The sequence below is a fragment of the Nicotiana tabacum genome, chromosome 22 (assembly GCF_000715075.1).
Source record: "Nicotiana tabacum cultivar K326 chromosome 22, ASM71507v2, whole genome shotgun sequence".
Taxonomy (NCBI): domain Eukaryota; kingdom Viridiplantae; phylum Streptophyta; class Magnoliopsida; order Solanales; family Solanaceae; genus Nicotiana; species Nicotiana tabacum.
The window spans coordinates 220,145,503-220,164,652 of NC_134101.1; the positions used below are offsets into that span (position 1 = coordinate 220,145,503).

At 37.2% G+C, this 19,150-nt stretch overlaps 1 protein-coding gene across 8 annotated transcripts; it reads left to right on the forward strand.

The window, feature by feature from the left end:
* The first annotated feature begins 5,845 nt into the window (after window positions 1–5,845).
* Window positions 5,846–18,451, forward strand: LOC107801560 (putative disease resistance RPP13-like protein 1). Of its 8 annotated transcripts, XM_075244001.1 has the most exons (8): window positions 5,846–5,974; window positions 6,071–10,074; window positions 10,161–10,243; window positions 15,518–15,595; window positions 15,700–15,830; window positions 16,328–16,557; window positions 17,220–17,378; window positions 17,923–18,451. In XM_075244001.1, exon 2 carries the CDS (start codon window positions 6,080–6,082, stop codon window positions 10,043–10,045), a length of 3,966 nt encoding a protein of 1,321 aa, XP_075100102.1. In that variant the 5' UTR covers window positions 5,846–5,974; window positions 6,071–6,079; the 3' UTR covers window positions 10,046–10,074; window positions 10,161–10,243; window positions 15,518–15,595; window positions 15,700–15,830; window positions 16,328–16,557; window positions 17,220–17,378; window positions 17,923–18,451. The 8 variants fall into 8 exon arrangements, with proteins under 8 accessions (XP_075100102.1, XP_075100101.1, XP_075100103.1 ...); XM_075244000.1 differs by having other exon boundaries at window positions 6,071–10,243; XM_075244002.1 differs by lacking the exon at window positions 10,161–10,243.
* Window positions 18,452–19,150: the final 699 nt, after the last annotated feature.

The window sequence follows — 19,150 nt, forward strand, 5'->3', positions numbered from 1 at the left end:
ATTTCCGTACCATTTTCAAATGGTGTCTTGCCATCAACAACAGCAGATGGTAAGCGATTAATGAGGTGGCATGCATATGTAACTGCCTCAGCCCAAAATTCTTTGCCCAAGCCAGCATTGGACAACATACACCGTACCTTCTCCAGCAAGGTTCGGTTCATACGTTCTACCACTTAATCCGGTTTTGGTGTATGTCTGACAGTGAAGTGTCGGACGATGCCATTATTTTCACATATCTTATTGAAATGATCATTTTTGTATTCACCTCTATTATCTGTGCGAATACACTTGATCCTCTTGCTTGTTTGATTCTCCACCATCATCTTCCATTTGAGAAAAATTCCCAACACTTCATCTTTGCTCTTCATTGTATACACCCACACTCTTCGGCAAAAATCATCAACAAAGGTTACAAAATAGTGTTTCTCACCCAATGAAAGTGTTTCGGAAGGACCCCAAACATCAGAGTGTACATAATCCAAAATGCCTTTAGTATTATGGATCACTGTACCAAGTTTAAACCTTATCTGTTTCCCTTTGACACAATGCTCACAAAACTCCAAGTTGAAAGCCTTTACTCCTTTTAACAATCCTTGATCTGATAGAGTTTTCAAGGATTTTCCTCCAGCATGTCCCAAATGCATGTGCCATAGCTTGGTTGCTTCAGCCTCTTTGTCGTCACTGGATGTCACTGTCGCTGTCCCAATAACTGTACTGCCACGATAGCGGTACATATTATTATTCTTTAGATTAGCCTTCATTACCACTAGTGCACCGGAGCATACTCTCATCACTCCATTTTCTGCAATGATTTTGAACCCTTTTGATTCTAGGGCTCCCACAGAGATGAGATTCTTCTTCAAGTCCGGTACATATCGAACATCTGTTAATGTTCTGATCATTCCATCATGGTTCCTTAATCGTATTGAACCAATTCCATATGAGGTAAGAGGGTTGTTGTCCGCTGTGTGGATGACTCCATATTTTCTTTCTTGAAAATTATGAACCAGTCCCTGTTGGGACACATATGATAGCTACAAACCGAGTCCATCAACCATATGTCTGATGATGTTGATGACTCTATTGTAACTAATGAGAAGTCTAAATCATCACAATCAGCTACATTTGAATCCATAATGGCCTTTCCATTGTTATGTTTGGCCTTATTCTTCAACTTCGGACAGTCTTTCTTCCAGTGTCCCTTTTCTCGACAAAAGGCACATTCATCTTTGCTGGGTCTGGATCTTGACTTGCATCTTCCCTTCTTTGTCCTCGTTTGATTTTGAGGACGACCCCTCACAAATAGTGCTTCTGCTTCTCCGCCCTTCTGTTTTTCTCGCTTTCTTTGTTCATAGCTGTACAAAGCCGAACAAACTTCTCTGAGAGAAACTTCGTCATTTCCATGAAGTAGAGTAGTTTCAAGGTGCTCGTACTCATCAGGAAGTGACGCCAATAACATCAAGGCCAAGTCACCATCATCATAAGTTGTATCCATGTTTTTGCAAATCTGTGACCAACTTATTGAAACTGGTGATATGTTCATTCATCGTGGTACCAGGAACATAGGTGAAGTGAAACAGTCTCTTCTTCATGTACAATTTATTTTGACTATTTTTCTTCAAAAATTTATCCTCCAGTGCTTTCCATAATTTACTTGCAGAAGTTTCCTTTGTGTATGGATATTTCTGCTCTCTAGCAAGGTAGGATCGAATGGTACCGCAAGCAACACGGTTGATAATCTTCCAATCTTCTTCTCCAATAACATCTGGTTTCTTTTCTTCAATGGCCAGATCTAGCCCTTGTTGAAAAAGGACATCTAGAACCTCGCCTTGCCACATCCCAAAATGTCCGGACCCGTCAAATATTTCTACCGCAAATTTCGCATTTGACACAATTCTTGTCATAAGCGAAGATGCCAATGATGACGTATTGTTGACACTTGATGTAGATTCTTCTTGTTTATTGTTTCCTATCTTTGACACAAATATTATTTAATAGCTGACGACACAATTCAAGATTATTTCCTTTCTGGTGTGGAAGGTCAGACTAAGCTGCAACCACAGAGCATATTCAGACAGAACCTTGACTCAGTTACCAAGATAAATCTTTTCTGATGTAGAAGATCAGACTATGCTGCAACCACAGAGCATACTTAGACAGTACCTTGGCTCTGATACCAATTGTTGCGGAAGCCAAATATATATAGTGTGAATAAGTCACAATTACTATACCAAAAAATTATGACAGCCACTAAATAATAAATAAGACAATAAAGCAACAATAAAATGAACAGTAGAATTTACGAGGTTCGGCTAATTTTGCCTACTCCTCAGACACAACCAATATTTTATTCCACTCCAAAAATACAAGTGAAATAATACTAAAGAGAGAAGATACAAATGCCTTAAGAAGATAAGAAGGCAAATGAGAGGTGTGTTTAAATCCTAAACATTAGGCCTCCTTTTATAGGAAAAAATTCCCACCAAATTTACTTCCCAGCCGATGTGGGATATTGTCCTATTCAACAGATACAACCTCTTACAAGGGAAAAGCTTTGATGGTCTCTTTGCTCAAATTAATAAGAGAAAAGCTGTTGGACCTTCAGTAAACATTTATTCCGAACGTTGAAGCATCAATGTTGTTCTCGGGTTGAGCATCGCCTTCATACTTTCAGTCACTAAATTATATCTTTGGTCATTTGTCCGGCTACATCCCATTCTATTTTTGTATAATGAATTTTAGTTTCCGAATTGTAGACTGCTCTCCACTGACACTATGTTCAACTTCAGTAGCCGAGCATTATGTTATTATGCAGACATGTCATGCACCTAACTGTTAGATATTTGTCATAATTTTCTTTATCATATTTGGTTTTCTTATTTGTTGAAGGAAAGTGGAATATGTTTACTTTAATTGGGTTTTTCTTTTTGTAGAAGGAAATTACAAATATCTCATATTTGGCTAGTCCTTTTTCTTGTAAGAAAAGGTTTGGACTTCTATAAATTGAGAATCATTCCTTCTCATTCAGCATCCACAATGTAGCCATACGGAGTTTGAGAGTCGTGTTTAGGGAGAGAACTCTACAGGACAAGTGTTAGTGTGTCACTTGTGTTTGCCTCTTCGTGAGGTTGTTCTATCGATATTTTACACTCTCTTTTTATATAGTGGATTGCTCATCTTAGCGGTGGACGTAGGTCAATTGACTGAACCGCGTTAAATGTTTGTGTTTCTTTTGGTAGATTTTTTTTCTGTTGTCGGACTTCAAAGTTTACTTTGCTAGCTTCCGTATGACACCTGATTTTTTCGGTCCTAACACTAACTAGTTGTAAATTAGGCCTTTTCTACTCTCATTCTACGTTTCCGCGGCCAATAGAAAGTTAAAGAGAGACATAATTATCCTACTTCTGTATTGAAAATTTTGATTTGTTGGATGTGCTCTATGAAGGTCTTAACTAGTTGTGAATTTCCGTGCCAATTTTCGACATGAGAGTTGTTATTTTGAACAACCAGAGTGGGTGAATTGGGTCTTTCCAGAATTTCGCTCTCTTTTAAATTTTGGGATTTTCCTACATATACAAAATTAGAATAATATTTACCCAGTTTAAGTAGGTTTTTCTATTTATAAAAAATAACTAGAGGTTTTTTTAGGGAAAATACATAAGTACCCCTGACCTATACCCGGATTTCCAACTACACACTTTATTTTTGCAGGAATCTTATTACCCTCCTAAACATTTTTTAAATGGAATAAATACTACCCTAAAACTAGACAACCAAACTCTTGTTGGCAAGTGGTGAACTACACGTAGAGGCGGATGTAGTGTATCATTAACGGGTTCAACTGAACCTATAACTTTCGATGCGAAGTAAAAATTTATATGTAAAAATTTATTAAAATTGTAAAAATAGTAGATACAAACCCATAACTTTAAATATATAATGGATTCAACGCTAAAAACTTCAAAAATTAAAGCCATAAGATTTAAATTCTGGATCCGCCTCTGACTACATGCACTGTCACATGTATATTTAGTACTTTTTTTATTCTTTCTTCTTTTTCTCATCCTTTTTTTCTTATTTATTATTATTCTCATTTTTTTGTTATTTCATTCTCTTTCTTTTCGTTTTGGTCACCGCCGGAAAAAATTATCCGGTGATAGATTTTTATCCCGATCTGAGTGTGTGTGTGTGTGTGTATATATATATATGTATGTATTTATGTATGTATGTATGTGTGTGTGTGTGTATATATGTATGTGTGTGTGTGTGTGTGTGTGCGGGGGGGGGGGGGGGGAGAGCAAAAGAAAGAAAAACGAATATAAGCTGAGAGGACTTTTTCCAGTTAAAATTTTAATACCTCAATTTTTTTAGGCATGGGAAGGTTTTACGATGATGACTTTTTTTCCCCCAAATCTGAGTGTATTTTGTTTTGCTTGTAAATAGATCTTTTTGAGAGTTTTAATTTGTGTGTGAGAAGGATAGAAAGAGGAAAAAGAAAAACAGAATAAATAGAAGAAAAACGGTTAGAAAAAGTCGCCGGTGAATGAATATCCACCGGAATTAAATAAGAAACGAAAAAAGAAGTAAAAGAAAAAGACAAAGAAAAAGAAAAAAGTAACTAAAAATGGTAAAAAAAAAAGCAAAAGAAAAATCTGAAAATTATTTTTTCTTGCTTCTCAGTCTCCCAAGGAGAGTGAAATACACACACTCTGCCACATTAGCTTTAAGGGTACAAATAATTCTACTTTAAAATAGTTTAGGGAGGTAATAGGATTCCCACAAAGATAAAGTGTGTAGTTGGAAATCTGGCTATAGGTCAGGGGGTACTTATGCATTTTTTCTTTTTTTTTTTAAAACAAAATCTATAGAAATCCGGTTAAAAGCAACAATTTATATATTCTTGTAGACAAATTTTTGTCGTACAGAATCCGGTCAAAAATTATAATTTACATTCAACTTATCTGTATGTAATTTTTTTGGTCAAACACGTACAATTTGCATACAATTATTTATGTATTTTCTATGTCGTTTGTACACCCGATATACAAAATACATACAACTTATTCTTTTTCTTTTTATTTGAGTTTCAATCTGAAATTTCAATTAAAATCAACTCGAAGTACCACACTCCCTCAAAACTGAGATAAATACCAAAAGATATTCTCAATTGTTTGCAACAACATTCAATTTAAATAAATAATAATTTTGTCGAAACCCAATTTTCGAATTCAAAGTTTCAAAGCTTTTTAATGGATGTAAATAGAGTTAAGCTAATGTTTTCATGGTTTTCACACCCAATCACTTTAATTTCAATTATAGGATCTATTTTCTCCCATGCTTTTTTCCATTCTTTCATCCATCACTTGGGAGGTCTAAGCAATAAGCACCATTACTTGAACCGCCTCGAGGAAGATTTAAACTTGTTGGCTGAATACCTACTGGTATAACAATACTCCATTCCGGAAAATCCACAGAATGCGGGAGGAAGAAGTGGGAACGAAAATAGGGAAGATTGGTGCTTAATATATTACTTTATATGCAAATGATAATTATGTATGTAATTAAATGATAACCTCTCTAATAGAGATAACTAAGTTTATAATGTAATATAGATAAATAAATAATAACAATAGATAATATTACCTAACAATTTTGCTTAGCAGGCAATGACGAGACGGGGTAAGGTCAGTGAGGACTAAGAATTTTATATCAATCAATTTGGCAGTATTAAAGTACAAAGTCAATGCTACTTGAACTGTTGGACTGTTTCCGTCCTTATACTTTGTTCTCTTTTAAATAATAAGTTAGTTAGCACATCAAGTAGCATTGACTTTGAATGGTAAAACTTGAGCTGTTTCGTGATATTTTAGTCCCAAATTGGAAGAAAGTCATCCTCAACTCTAACTCTAGCATTACTGCAAAACACACTGTTAATGAACCATACCTGTAAGCAAACTAATCTAGCATTGAATAGGTAAAGGAAAGCTCTTAGCAGAGACTATTTTAAGATAGAAACATTAATCTTATCCAAATTCTTAACGATTTTGCGATTCATTGTTTTTCTTTGCAGCTTTCAGAAATGGAGATTGGCTTAGCAGTTGGTGGTGCATTTCTATCTTCAGCTTTGAATGTTCTCTTTGATAGGCTTGCTCCTCGGGGTGACCTGCTCAAGATGTTTCAGAGGCAAAAGCATGATTTTCGACTCTTAGAGAAGCTGAGGAGGACTTTGTGTAGTTTCCAGGCTGTGCTAAGTGATGCAGAGAATAAGCAGGCATCAAATCCAAACGTGAGTCAGTGGCTTAATGAACTTCGGGATGCTGTGGACAGTGCTGAAAACTTAATCGAAGAGGTCAATTATGAAGTATTGAGACTTCAAGTGGAAGGTCAGCATCAAAATCTTTCAGAAACAAGCAAACAACAAGTAAGTGACCTGAACTTGTGTTTGAGTGGTGATTTTATTATTAACATAATGGAGAAATTGGAATACACCATTGAAACGCTGGAGGAGTTGCAAAAGCAAATTGGTCACCTTGGCCTAAAAGAGTATCTTTATTCAGTTAAACAAGAAACTAGAAGACTTTCAACTTCTGTGGTTGATGAATCTGATATCTTTGGTAGGCAGAATGAAATAGGGGAATTGATCGACCGTATATTGTCGGTTGATGCAACTGGAAACAAACTGACTGTAATTCCTATTGTTGGAATGGCTGGGATTGGCAAAACAACACTTGCTAAAGCTGTTTACAATGATGAGAAGGTGAAAGACCATTTTGATTTGAAAGCTTGGTTTTGTGTGTCTGAACCATATGATGCTTTTAGAGTAACAAAAGGGTTACTTCAAGAAATTGGCATAATGGTTGATAACAATCTTAATCAGCTACAGGTCAAATTGAAGGAAAGCTTAAAGGGCAAAAAATTTCTTATTGTTCTGGATGATGTTTGGAATGACAACTATAATGCATGGGATGACTTGAGAAATCTTTTTGTTCAAGGAGATGCAGGAAGTACGATCATCGTGACGACACGTAAGAAAAGTGTTGCCAAGACAATGGGTAATGAGCACATAAGGATTGATACTTTGTCTAGTGATGTCTCTTGGTCTTTATTCAAAAGACATGCATTTGACAACATGGATCCTAATGAGCATCTAGAACATGTAGAAGTCGGGAAACAAATCGCAGCTAAGTGCAAAGGATTGCCCTTAGCTCTAAAGACGCTCGCTGGCATGTTGCGCTCCAAACCAGAGGTTGAAGGGTGGAAACGTATTTTGAGAAGTGAAGTATGGGAGCTACCCGACAATGGCATCTTACCAGCGTTGATGTTGAGCTATAACGATCTTCCTCTACATTTAAAACAATGTTTTTCCTACTGTGCAATATTTCCGAAAGATTATCCATTTCGGAAAAAACAAGTCATTCAGTTGTGGATTGCTAATGGTCTAGTACAGGGGCTGAAAAAAGATGAAACAATTAAAGATTTAGGCAACCTATTCTTTCTCGAGTTGCAATCAAGGTCACTTTTCGAAAGGGTCCCAGAGTCTTCTAAAAATAATGCAGAGAAATTCTTAATGCATGACCTTGTCAATGATTTGGCCCAAGTTGCGTCTTCAAAACTTTGTGTTAGGTTGGAAGAGTACCAAGAGTCTCATATGTTGAAACGAAGTCGACACGTGTCCTATTCAATGGGCTATGGTGACTTTGAAAAGTTGGAACCTCTCTACAAATTGGAGCAGCTGAGGACATTACTTCCAATCTACAGTATCGAGCTATATCGTTCTTCTCTAAGCCAGAGGGTGTTGCATAACATATTTCCAAGACTAACATCCTTAAGGGCATTATCATTGTCTCATTATCATATCAAGGAGTTACCAGATGTCTTGTTTATCAAATTAAAACTCCTAAGATTTTTGGACCTTTCTTTGACAGAGATAAAGCAGTTACCAGAATCCATTTGTGTACTTTATAATTTAGAGACACTTCTCTTGTCATCTTGTGAATTCCTTGAGGAGTTACCGCGGCAGATGGAGAAGTTGATAAATTTGCGTCACCTTGACATTAGCGGCAGCTCTCGCTTGATGATGCCACTACATTTGAGCAAGTTGAAAAGCCTCCATGTGTTATTGGGAGCTAAATTTCTTCTAGGTGATCCCAGTGGTTCGAGAATGGAAGATTTGGGTGAACTATGCAACTTGTATGGAACTCTATCAATTCGACAGTTGGAAAATGTGGCGGATAGAAGGGAAGCTTTGAAGGCAAACATGAGAGGAAAGGAACATATTGAAAAGTTATCATTGGAGTGGAGTGTAAGTATTGCGGACAGTTCACAAAATGAAAGAGACATACTAGGTGAGATTCATCCAAATCCAAACATAAAAGAACTTGAGATCAACGGATATAGAGGGACAAACTTTCCATATTGGCTAGCTGATTATTCATTTTCTGAGCTGGTGGAATTGTCTCTAAATAATTGCAAGGACTGTTATTCCTTGCCAGCATTCGGCCAACTTCCTTCTTTGAAATTCCTTTCAATTCAAGGGATGCATCGAATAATAGAGGTGACTGAAGAATTTTATGGTAGTTCATCTTCCAAAAAGCCTTTTAACTCTCTTGAGAAGCTTGAATTTGCAGAGATGCTGGAGTGGGAGCAGTGGCACGCACTGGGGAATGGCGAGTTTCCTACACTTCAGGAACTTTCAATTAAAAATTGCCCTAAGTTGATTGGAAAGTTGCCTGAAAATCTCCGTTCGCTGATAAAATTGAAAATTTCAAAATGTTCGGAACTCAATCTGGAGACACCTATAGAATTTTTAAGTCTAAAAAAGTTTGAAGTTGAAGGTTCTCCTAAGGTTGAAGTTCTTTTTGATCATGCTGAACTGTTTTTGTCTCAACTTCAGGGAATGAAACAGATAGTTGAATTAGATATTTTCAATTGTCACTCTATTACCTCCTTACCAATTAGCATTCTGCCAAGCACCTTGAAGAGAATAAGCATATATGATTGCAGGAATTTGAAATTGGAGACGTCAGTTAGTGAGATGATTTCTAGCGGAAGTGACATGTTTCTTGAGAGTTTGACAGTAGAAGGATGTGATTCTATAGATGAGATATCACCTGAGTTGGTCCCAAGAGCACGCCAATTGAGGGTAGAAAGTTGCCACAGCCTTACAAGGCTTCTGATTCCCAATGGGACTGAAGCTCTCAGCATAAATGGAAGGTTTCTTTTTCATAATAAATGTGAGAATCTTGAAATACTTTCGGTGGCTCAAACGACATTGTTGCGTACTTTGGATATTATGCACTGCGAGAAGCTGAAGTCGCTGCCAGAACATATGCAGGAACTTGTTCCATCTCTTAAGGAGCTATTTCTGAATAATTGTCCAGAAATAGAGTCCTTTCCTGAAGGAGGATTGCCCTTCAATTTAGAAGTCCTTAAGATTTGGAATTGCAAGAAACTGGTGAATGGGCGAAAGGAGTGGGGTTTACAGAGACTCCCCTGTCTCACAGAGTTAACCATCTACCATGATGGCAGTGACGAAGAGATTCCTGCCGGTGAAAATTGGAAGTTGCCTTGCTCTATTCGACGAATTACCATACACAATCTGAAAACATTTAGCAACCAAGTTCTCAAAAGCCTAACCTCTCTTGAATCTCTATATACTTATAATTTACCTCAAATTCAGTCACTGTTGGAAGAAGGGCTTACCTCATCTCTTTTTGAGCTTACATTAGATCGCCATGAAGAGCTCCATTCACTACCGACCGAAGGTCTTCGGCGCATCACCTCGCTTCAACGTCTAGATATCAGGTTCTGCGATCAACTCCAATCTATTACAGAATCAGCACTGCCGTCTTCCCTCTCTAAGCTGGTCATCGAGCATTGCCCTAAACTTCAATCTCTTCCAGTCAAAGGGATGCCCTCTTCCATCTCTGAACTATCTATTTACCGCTGCCCATTGCTCAAAACACTCCTAGAATTTGAGAAGGGGGATTACTGGCCAAATATTGCTCACATTCCCACCATAAGAGTCGACGAGGAATATCTGTAATGATTATATCGAGTGGTGCTTTGATAAATGTAAGTTACTCTTTCTCTTTTTTATCTCAACAACTTTTTATTTTTGTTACTTCTCCATGCTTGTTTTGTTAAATCTTGTGAAGCAGTGTGGAGCTTATAATGCCATTATGAAGCCGAGGAATCATTTTCAGATTGGGATGAATTGAATGTTATATGACAAAACGAAAAGGTGATAAAATCCTTATATTGGAACTGAAACATTGTAAAAAAGATTTGGTATTGGCAGGAATTCACATATTTGCTCCAGAAAGTTGATAGCTTAATGTCATATTAATGAACTAGTAATCTGTTAGCACACACATATATGTCAGACATATGTTTATTGTCTTTGGAAATTTATCTAAATTGGAATTCATGTATTATTGTTTGGCAAAATGCCAAAGTCCCACATTGGTTGGGAGTTAAGTTTGGGGGGGATTTTTCCCCTATAAAAGAAGGCCTAATGTTTAGGATTGAAACACACCTCTCATTTGTCTTCTCATCTGTTTAAGGCATTTGTATCTTCTCTCTTTAGTATTATTTCACTTGTATTTTTGGAGTGAAATAAAATATTGGTTGTGTCCGAGGAGTAGGCAAAATTAGTCGAACCTCGTAAATTCTGGTGTTCCCTTTATTGTTGCTTTATTGTCTTATTTATTATTTGGTGGCTGTCATAATTTTTGGTATAGTAGTTGTGACTTATTCACACTATATACATTTGGCTTCCGCAACAATTGGTATCAGAGCCAAGGTACTGTCTAAGTATGCTCTGTGGTTGCAGCATAGTCTGATCTTCCACATCAGAAAAGATTTATCTTGGTAACTGAGTCAAGGTTCTGTCTGAGTATGCTCTGTGGTTGCAGCTTAGTCTGATCTTCTACATCAGAAAGGAATAATCTTGATTTGTGTCGTCAGCTATTAAATAATATTTGTGTCAAATATGGGAGACAATAAATAAGAAGAATCTACATCAAGTGTCAACAATACGTCATCATTGGCATCTTCGCTTATGACAAGAATTGTGTCAAATGCGAAATTTGCGGTAGAAATTTTTGACGGGTCCGGGCATTTTGGGATGTGGCAAGGCGAGGTTCTAGATGTCCTTTTTCAACAAGGGCTAGATCTGGCCATTGAAGAAAAGAAACCAGATGTTATTGGAGAAGAAGATTGGAGAATTATCAACCGTGTTGCTTGCGGTACCATTCGATCCTATCTTGCTAGAGAGCAGAAATATCCATACACAAAGGAAACTTCTGCAAGTAAATTATGGAAAGCACTGGAGGATAAATTTTTGAAGAAAAACAGTCAAAATAAATTGTACATGAAGAAGAGACTGTTTCACTTCACCTATGTTCCTGGTACCACGATGAATGAACATATCACCAGTTTCAATAAGTTGGTCACAGATTTGCAAAATATGGATACAACTTATGATGATGGTGACTTGGCCTTGATGTTGTTGGTGTCACTTCCTGATGAGTACGAGCACCTTGAAACTACTCTACTCCATGGAAATGACGAAGTTTCTCTTAGAGAAGTTTGTTCGGCTTTGTACAGCTATGAACAAAGAAAGCGAGAAAAACAGAAGGGCGGAGAAGGAGAAGCACTATTTGTGAGGGGTCGTCCTCAAAATCAAACGAGGACAAAGAAGGGAAGATCCAAGTCAAGATCCAGACCCAGCAAAGATGAATGTGCCTTTTGTCGAGAAAAAGGCACTGGAAGAAAGACTGTCCGAAGCTGAAGAATAAGGCCAAACATAACAATGGAAAGACCATTATGGATTCAAATGTAGCTGATTGTGATGATTCAGACTTCTCATTAGTTACAACAGAGTCATTAACATCATCAGACATATGGTTGATGGACTCGGCTTGTAGCCATCATATGTGTCCCAACAGGGACTGGTTTGTGGAATTTCAAGAAGGAGAATATGGAGTCATCCACACAGCGGATAACAACCCTCTTACCTCATATGACATTGGTTCAATACGATTAAGGAACCATGATGGAATGATCAGAACATTAACAGATGTTCGATTTGTACCGGATTTGAAGAAGAATCTCATCTCTATAGGAGCCCTAGAATCAAAAGGGTTCAAAATCATTGCAGAAAATGGAGTGATGAGAGTATGCTCCGGTGCACTAGTGGTAATGAAGGCTAATCGGAAGAATAATAATATGTACCGCTATCGTGGCAGTACAGTTATTGGGACAACGACAGTGACATCCAGTGACGACAAAGAGGCAGAAGCAATCAAGCTATGACACATGCGCTTGGGACATGCTGGAGGAAAATCCTTGAAAACTCTATAAGATCAAGGATTGTTAAAAGGAGTAAAGGCTTGCAATTTGGAGTTTTGTGAGCATTGTGTCAAAGGAAAACAGACAAGGGTTAAATTTGGTACAGCGATCCATAATACTAAAGGCATTTTGGATTATGTACACTCTGATGTTTGGGGTCCTTCCAAAACACCTTCATTGGGTGGGAAGCACTATTTTGTAACCTTTGTTGATGATTTTTCTCGAAGAGTGTGGGTGTATACAATGAAAAACAAAGATGAAGTGCTGAGAATTTTTCTCAAATGGAAGACGATGGTGGAGAATCAAACAGGCAAGAGGATCAAGTGTATTCGCACAGACAATGGAGGTGAATACAAAAATGATCATTTCAATAAGGTCTGTCAAAATGATGTCATCGTCCGACACTTCACTGTCAGACATACACCACAACAGAATGGAGTCGCTGAACGTATGAACCGGACCTTGCTGGAGAAGGTACGGTGTATGTTGTCCAATGCTGGCTTGGGCAAAGAATTTTGGGCTGAGGCAGTTACATATGCATGCCACCTCATTAATCGTCTACCATCTGCTGCTATTGATGGCAAGACACCATTTGAAAAACGGTATGGAAAACCTGCTGTAGATTATAACTTTTTGCACGTGTTTGGCTCAACTGCATATTATCATGTGACGGAGTCAAAATTGGATCCAAGGGAAAAGAAGGCTATTTTTATGGGAATTACTTCTGGAGTCAAAGGATATCGCTTATGGTGTCCTATGACAAAGAAAGTAATATTCAGCAGAGATGTTACCTTTGATGAATCTGCTATGGTAAATAAGGTAACAGAAGACACCAAACAAAATAAAGGTGCTTCTAAGCAGGTGGAGTTTGAGGGAAAATTTATTTTTCCTACACAAGAAGCAGAGGAGGAAACAAATGAAGATTGCCCTCTGGAAGGAGATCCAGTAGAAGAGATTCCAACTCAGGAACCTCAACAACAACTTGAATCAATAGCAACCAGCAGGCCAAAAAGAACAATAACGAAACCTGTTCGTCTCATAGAGACGGTTGCTTGTGCAACCTCAATTGTAGTTGATGATGTTCCTACTACTTATAAAGACGCTGTCCAAAGTTCAGAAGAAGATAAGTGGAGGATTGCCATGAATGATGAAATACAGTCCATTCATCAGAATCATACATGGAGATTGGCCAATCTCCCGAAGGGAAAGAAAGCAATTGGGTGCAAATGAGTATTTGCAAAGAAGGAAGGATTTCCTAACCAAGTAGATGTTCGCTACAAAGCAAGATTGGTGGCCAAAGGATATGCTCAAAAGGAGGGAATTGATTACAATGAAGTGTTTTCTCCAGTTGTAAAACATTCCTCCATTAGAATTATGTTGGCTTTGGTAGCACAATTGGATTTGGAACTAGTTCAAATGGATGTAAAAACTGCGTGGAGAAAATCTACATGACTCAGCCAGAAGGATTCAAAGTTGCTGGAAAAGAAAATATGGTATGCAAACTTGAAAAATCATTGTACGGATTGAAACAATCTTCTAGACAATGGTACAAGCGATTTGACGAGTTTATGTTGCGGCAAGGGTACAAGAGAAGCAAATACGATCATTGTGTATATTTGCGCAAGCTTAAAGATGGTTCCTTTGTATATCTTCTCCTATACGTTGATGATATGTTGATAGCTTCCAAGAATTCGGAAGAAATTGATAAATTGAAGAATCAACTGAAGAAGGAGTTCGAGATGAAGGATCTGGGTGAGGCAAAGAAAATTCTTGGCATGGAGATAATTAGAGATAGACGTTCAAAGAAACTCTGTTTATCTCAGAAAGAATATTTGAAGAGAGTACTACAACGTTTTGGCATAGATGACAAGACTAAGCCAGTTAGTATTCCACTTGCTCCCCATTTTAAGCTAAGTACTACTATGTCGCCAATGGATGAAGCTGAACGAGAGTATATGTCAAAGGTACCATACGCAAATGCTGTTGGTAGCTTGATGTATGCAATGGTTTGCACAAGGCCTGACATTTCACAAGCTGTTGGAGTTATTAGCAGATATATGCACAATCCAGGGAAGGAGCATTGACAAGCTGTGAAGTGGATTCTACGGTATATTCATAATACTGTAGATATCGGGTTAGTTTTTGAGCAGGAATACAATCAGTCTGTAGTTGGATATTGTGACTCAGATTTTGCGGGTGATCTGGACAAACGAAGATCAACTACTGGTTATGTGTTTACTTTTGCAAAAGCACCAGTTAGTTGGAAGTCTACTTTGTAGTCAACAGTTGCTTTGTCTACAACAGAGGCAGAGTACATGGCTATTACAGAGGCTGTGAAGGAGGCAATTTGGCTTCAAGGATTGCTAAAGGAGCTTGGTGTTGAACAAAAAGGTATCACAATTTTTTGTGATAGTCAAAGTGCTATTCAATTAGCGAAGAACCAAGTTTATCATGCAAGGACGAAGCACATTGATGTTCGGTATCATTTCGTACGAGAAATCATAGAAGAAGGAGGAGTCACAGTGAAGAAAATTCATACTACGGAGAATCCTGCTGATATGCTAACTAAGGTGGTGACTGCGATCAAGTTTCAACATTGTTTGGATTTGATCAACATTGTTGAACACTGAAGATTGAAGATGAAGACACAACCAAAATTTGTTATTGAGAGAGAATTGAAAATGTAGAATTTTGCCAAGGTGGAGATTTGTTGAAGTTTGGCAAAATGCCAAAGTCCCACATCGGTTGGGAGTTAAGTTTGGGGGGATTTTCCCCTATAAAAGAAGGCCTAATGTTTAGGATTGACACACACCTCTCATTTGCCTTCTCATCTGTTTAAGGCATTTGTATCTTCTCTCTTTAGTATTATTTCACTTGTATTTTTGGAGTGAAATAAAATATTGGTTGTGTCCGAGGAGTAGGCAAAATTAGTCGAACCTCGTAAATTCTGGTGTTCCCTTTATTGTTGCTTTATTATCTTATTTATTATTTGGTGGCTGTCATAATTTTTGGTATAATAGTTGTGACTTATTCACACTATATACATTTGGCTTCCGCAACAGTCATATTTCTCGCTCTTCATCTTGTAGATTTTTAGTTCATGCATTGCTTGAACTTTCATCTCAATAGAAATTCATGTATTCTTGTTCTTTCCCCTTATTAGTGAGATGAGCGAGGAGGAGGTGGTTTAGAGTAATGCACATGTCCACTATTGAATGCTAAGCTCTAATATAATTCAAAGGTATATGTGACACAAACTTTGCCTCCTATCTATAAAAAAAATAGAAAAGTTTGCTTCCTAATATGATTATTGGATATCAGCTTATAAGCAATTATTTTTATCAGGATTTGGGTAACAATATGCTAGCTATTACCGTTCTTGGCTCCATTGGTGAATGGACAGTTTTGTTGACATTATCTATCGAATGGACAATAACCTTGAATGTGGTTTGTCAGCAAAGTGTAAGTGAAGAAAAGTACGTACTACTCTTTTGTGTGGAATTTGACAGTACTGCTTTTCTTTGATCACTCTAAGAAAATATTGTGCAAAATTTTGTACTGCAGTTTCTTCCAATGTTGAGTTTCCAACATCAGTTAAAAGAATTAGCACTGATATTTGCCCAAATTAAAATAGATCCATTTTGTTATAGCGGAGGAGACACTAGCTCGGTGTATTATACAGTTCACCTTTGATTTGCTCTGACTAAAGTTTGCTGCATTAACATTCATTTTCTCTATCAAGTTCTTCAGCTTAAAAAAATTTCACTTGATTGCACTGCATTGCTTGACAGAAATAAGTTTTTGTTCTTCAGCTTAAATAAGTTTTTGTTCTCTTTCAATTGAAAGTTGTCCCAAGTTGATTGGGCAGTTACCTTAAAATTTCAAAATGTCCTGATTCCTGAACTCAATTGAAAGTTGTTGGTTCTCCTAAGCTTGGAGTTCTTTTTGATAACTGTTTATGTCCCAATTTCAGGAAATGAAGTTTTATCACCGCCGGAGAAGGGCTTCCCTCGTCTCTTTCTGAGCTAAGGTTATATTACCATGATGAGCTCCATCTACTACCAACAGTCGGTCTTAGGTGCCTCACTTCGCTTCAATGTCTAGAAATAGCCTCCTGCTATCGATTCCATTATCAATTGGACAACCATCTCAGATATAAGGAAAAGTTTCTGCCTGCCGTTGAAGTTTCACATCAAAGGCTGTGTAAGTATTAATTCTTATGTTGAGCATTTACAATTTTGCCTAAATGATGGGAAAAGATTATGTCCTCTTTGAGCATTTATTCTCTGCTAATTTTTAAATTTTCTTTTTCTTTTTTGGGTTTCCTTTTCTATCTTCAATTTTTCTTTCATTTAGTCTTGGACATGAAAAATACAGATCTCTTAATTTAACAACTTGGACACGAAAAGACAAGTTGAATGAATATACGCTTTATCTCCTTGTTATTTAACATCTCTACATTGAAGTTACTAATGTAAAAGAAAAAGAATAAAAAAACCAAGAAACTTAAGCATGCTGACTTTAGCTTAACGATTAGGGTATGATCATCTGTAGAACTTTTGTATACTTTTCTAATTTTTTTGAGGATTTTGGCATTGTGCCAAGTTTTTTTTGGCAGAGAGTTGTCAAGGATCATTCTTATGTGAAATGCCCCTCTCAATCATTGACAGCATAACCAAGAAAAAAGCCATCTCTTATTAGTTCTTCTACTATAGTTGATGCATATTAGCTATTCGAAATATGATGCAGTCCTAACACGTTTATTGCACTTTCCTGTCTAGATAACTTGGCAGTTTATTTTGAGGATTTCTCCTTTGCTTTTCTACTAGCTCGATTTGGCCGTTGATACATTGTCATTGTTGCAGTTGTTCAATCTTCTGTTCGTTGTTCTTAAACTCCAGTCAATTCATGGAATCACAAGGAAGAGCATGAATGGAAGAGGAACTCCAAACTCAGCTCCTTTTCATCACATATTGCTTTATTCATTTTGATCTTTGAGTTTCTAACCACCCTGCATTTGATAGGTAATATGATGAATGTTCTTGTTTTCCGAAATTCTTGAGCATAGTTGAATGGATATTAAATTATCACCTTCCAACTTCATTTTATCTGATCTGGTCGTGTTATTTTCCTTTCCTTTTTTGAGTCAACCTCATGTGGCAGCTTGGAACTTGAAAATCAGCATTAATTTGCATCAGAGATTAATTTAAGGTTAGGAAACAAAACGGACGTATCATGGTGTCGTTGAAACTATGCTAGATCTTGAATAATTGAGAAGCCTTCAGTTGTTGATTAATCGTAAAACCAGTAATATCACAGATGACATGGCAGCTTGGCTCCCTTGATGTTGCTTTGTTCTTCTAACTTCTTCAGCATAAAAAAATGATTATGAGCTATGACATATTGAAACTTCTACACTTGGCAATAAGTTTAGGAATCATTTTAGTAGTCAGATAAAACCATGATTGTTGAGTACTTGTCTAGAGGAATCATACAAATGTGGGCTGCTGGAATAGTAGTACATTGATTGGATAAGAGTTTTAACATGTCCTTTTCTTTTGTTTTCAGTTTGTTTTTTCTGAGTTGTCGAGAAGGGAAAGTTGTTGAGATATTTAAGTTACTCTGAGAAGGGACTTTCCATTAGGCCTTTCTGCTCTGGATACGTTTGGCCAACGGAAAGCAAAAGACAACATAATTATTGGACTTTCTGTATTGAGTATTCTGAACTTCTGGACGTAAAGGGTTAGAGCAAACAGTAAATACACTGTAAAATGTACAAGAAATAGAGGAGATTCTGAGGAGAGAATATTAAATGTTAATGAGAAGAGAAAGTGAGGTTTCAATAGTCTCTTATTTTCTTTCCTCAAGTTGGCTAGTGAAAGATGTGCATGCATTCTTTGGAAGTTGGACCTATAGTCTACTTGTCAATTTAGGACGGATTCAACTAAATTCATTGCTTTTGACTCAAACTACATATCATTTCCACTCAACTTTGATAACTGAAGATGGTGTTAGAGATTATAGCATGTTGCTTATATGGTATTTCTTACTTCTTGTAAGTTTGGTTGAGCAATAATGCAAAATTAGTAGTAATGCACAATAGATGGAAGCAATACTTCTTTGTAAGTTTCTTTCAATAGCTAGCCTCGTTAGATTGGTTGAGCAATATTTCTATACACTAACACTGTACGTAAAGGAGTTTTTGCATTAATAGGTTGCCTAAATGTTAACAACAACAACGACCCAATGAAATCCTACTAGTGGGGTCTGGGGAAGGTAGTGTGTACGCAGACCTTACCCCTACCCCGAAAGAGTAGAGAGACTGTTTTCGAAAGACCCTCGGCTCAAGAAGACAAAAGGACAAAAGAAGACAATATTAGTAACACCACATAAATAATATGAAATATATATATATATATATATATATGAAAAATAAGAAAAATATGAAATCAAGAGGAATGATACAAAGCAAAAGCAAAATAACCTTACCAAACTAGTCTCCCAAAGTTATGACATAAGACAATACTCAACTACCTCCTAGCCTACAACCCTAATACTCGACCTCACATGTTTCTATCAAGTGCCATGTCCTCGAAAATCTGAAGCATCGTCATATCCTGCCTAATCACCTCCCTCTAATACTTCTTAGGCCGCCCTCTACCTCTTCTCGAGCCCTCCACAACCAGCCGTTCGCACCTCCTTACCAGAGCATCTGGGCTTCTCCTCTAAACGTGCCCGAACCACCTGAGCCTTGCTTCCCACATCTTGTCATCAATGGGAGCCACGCACACCTTCT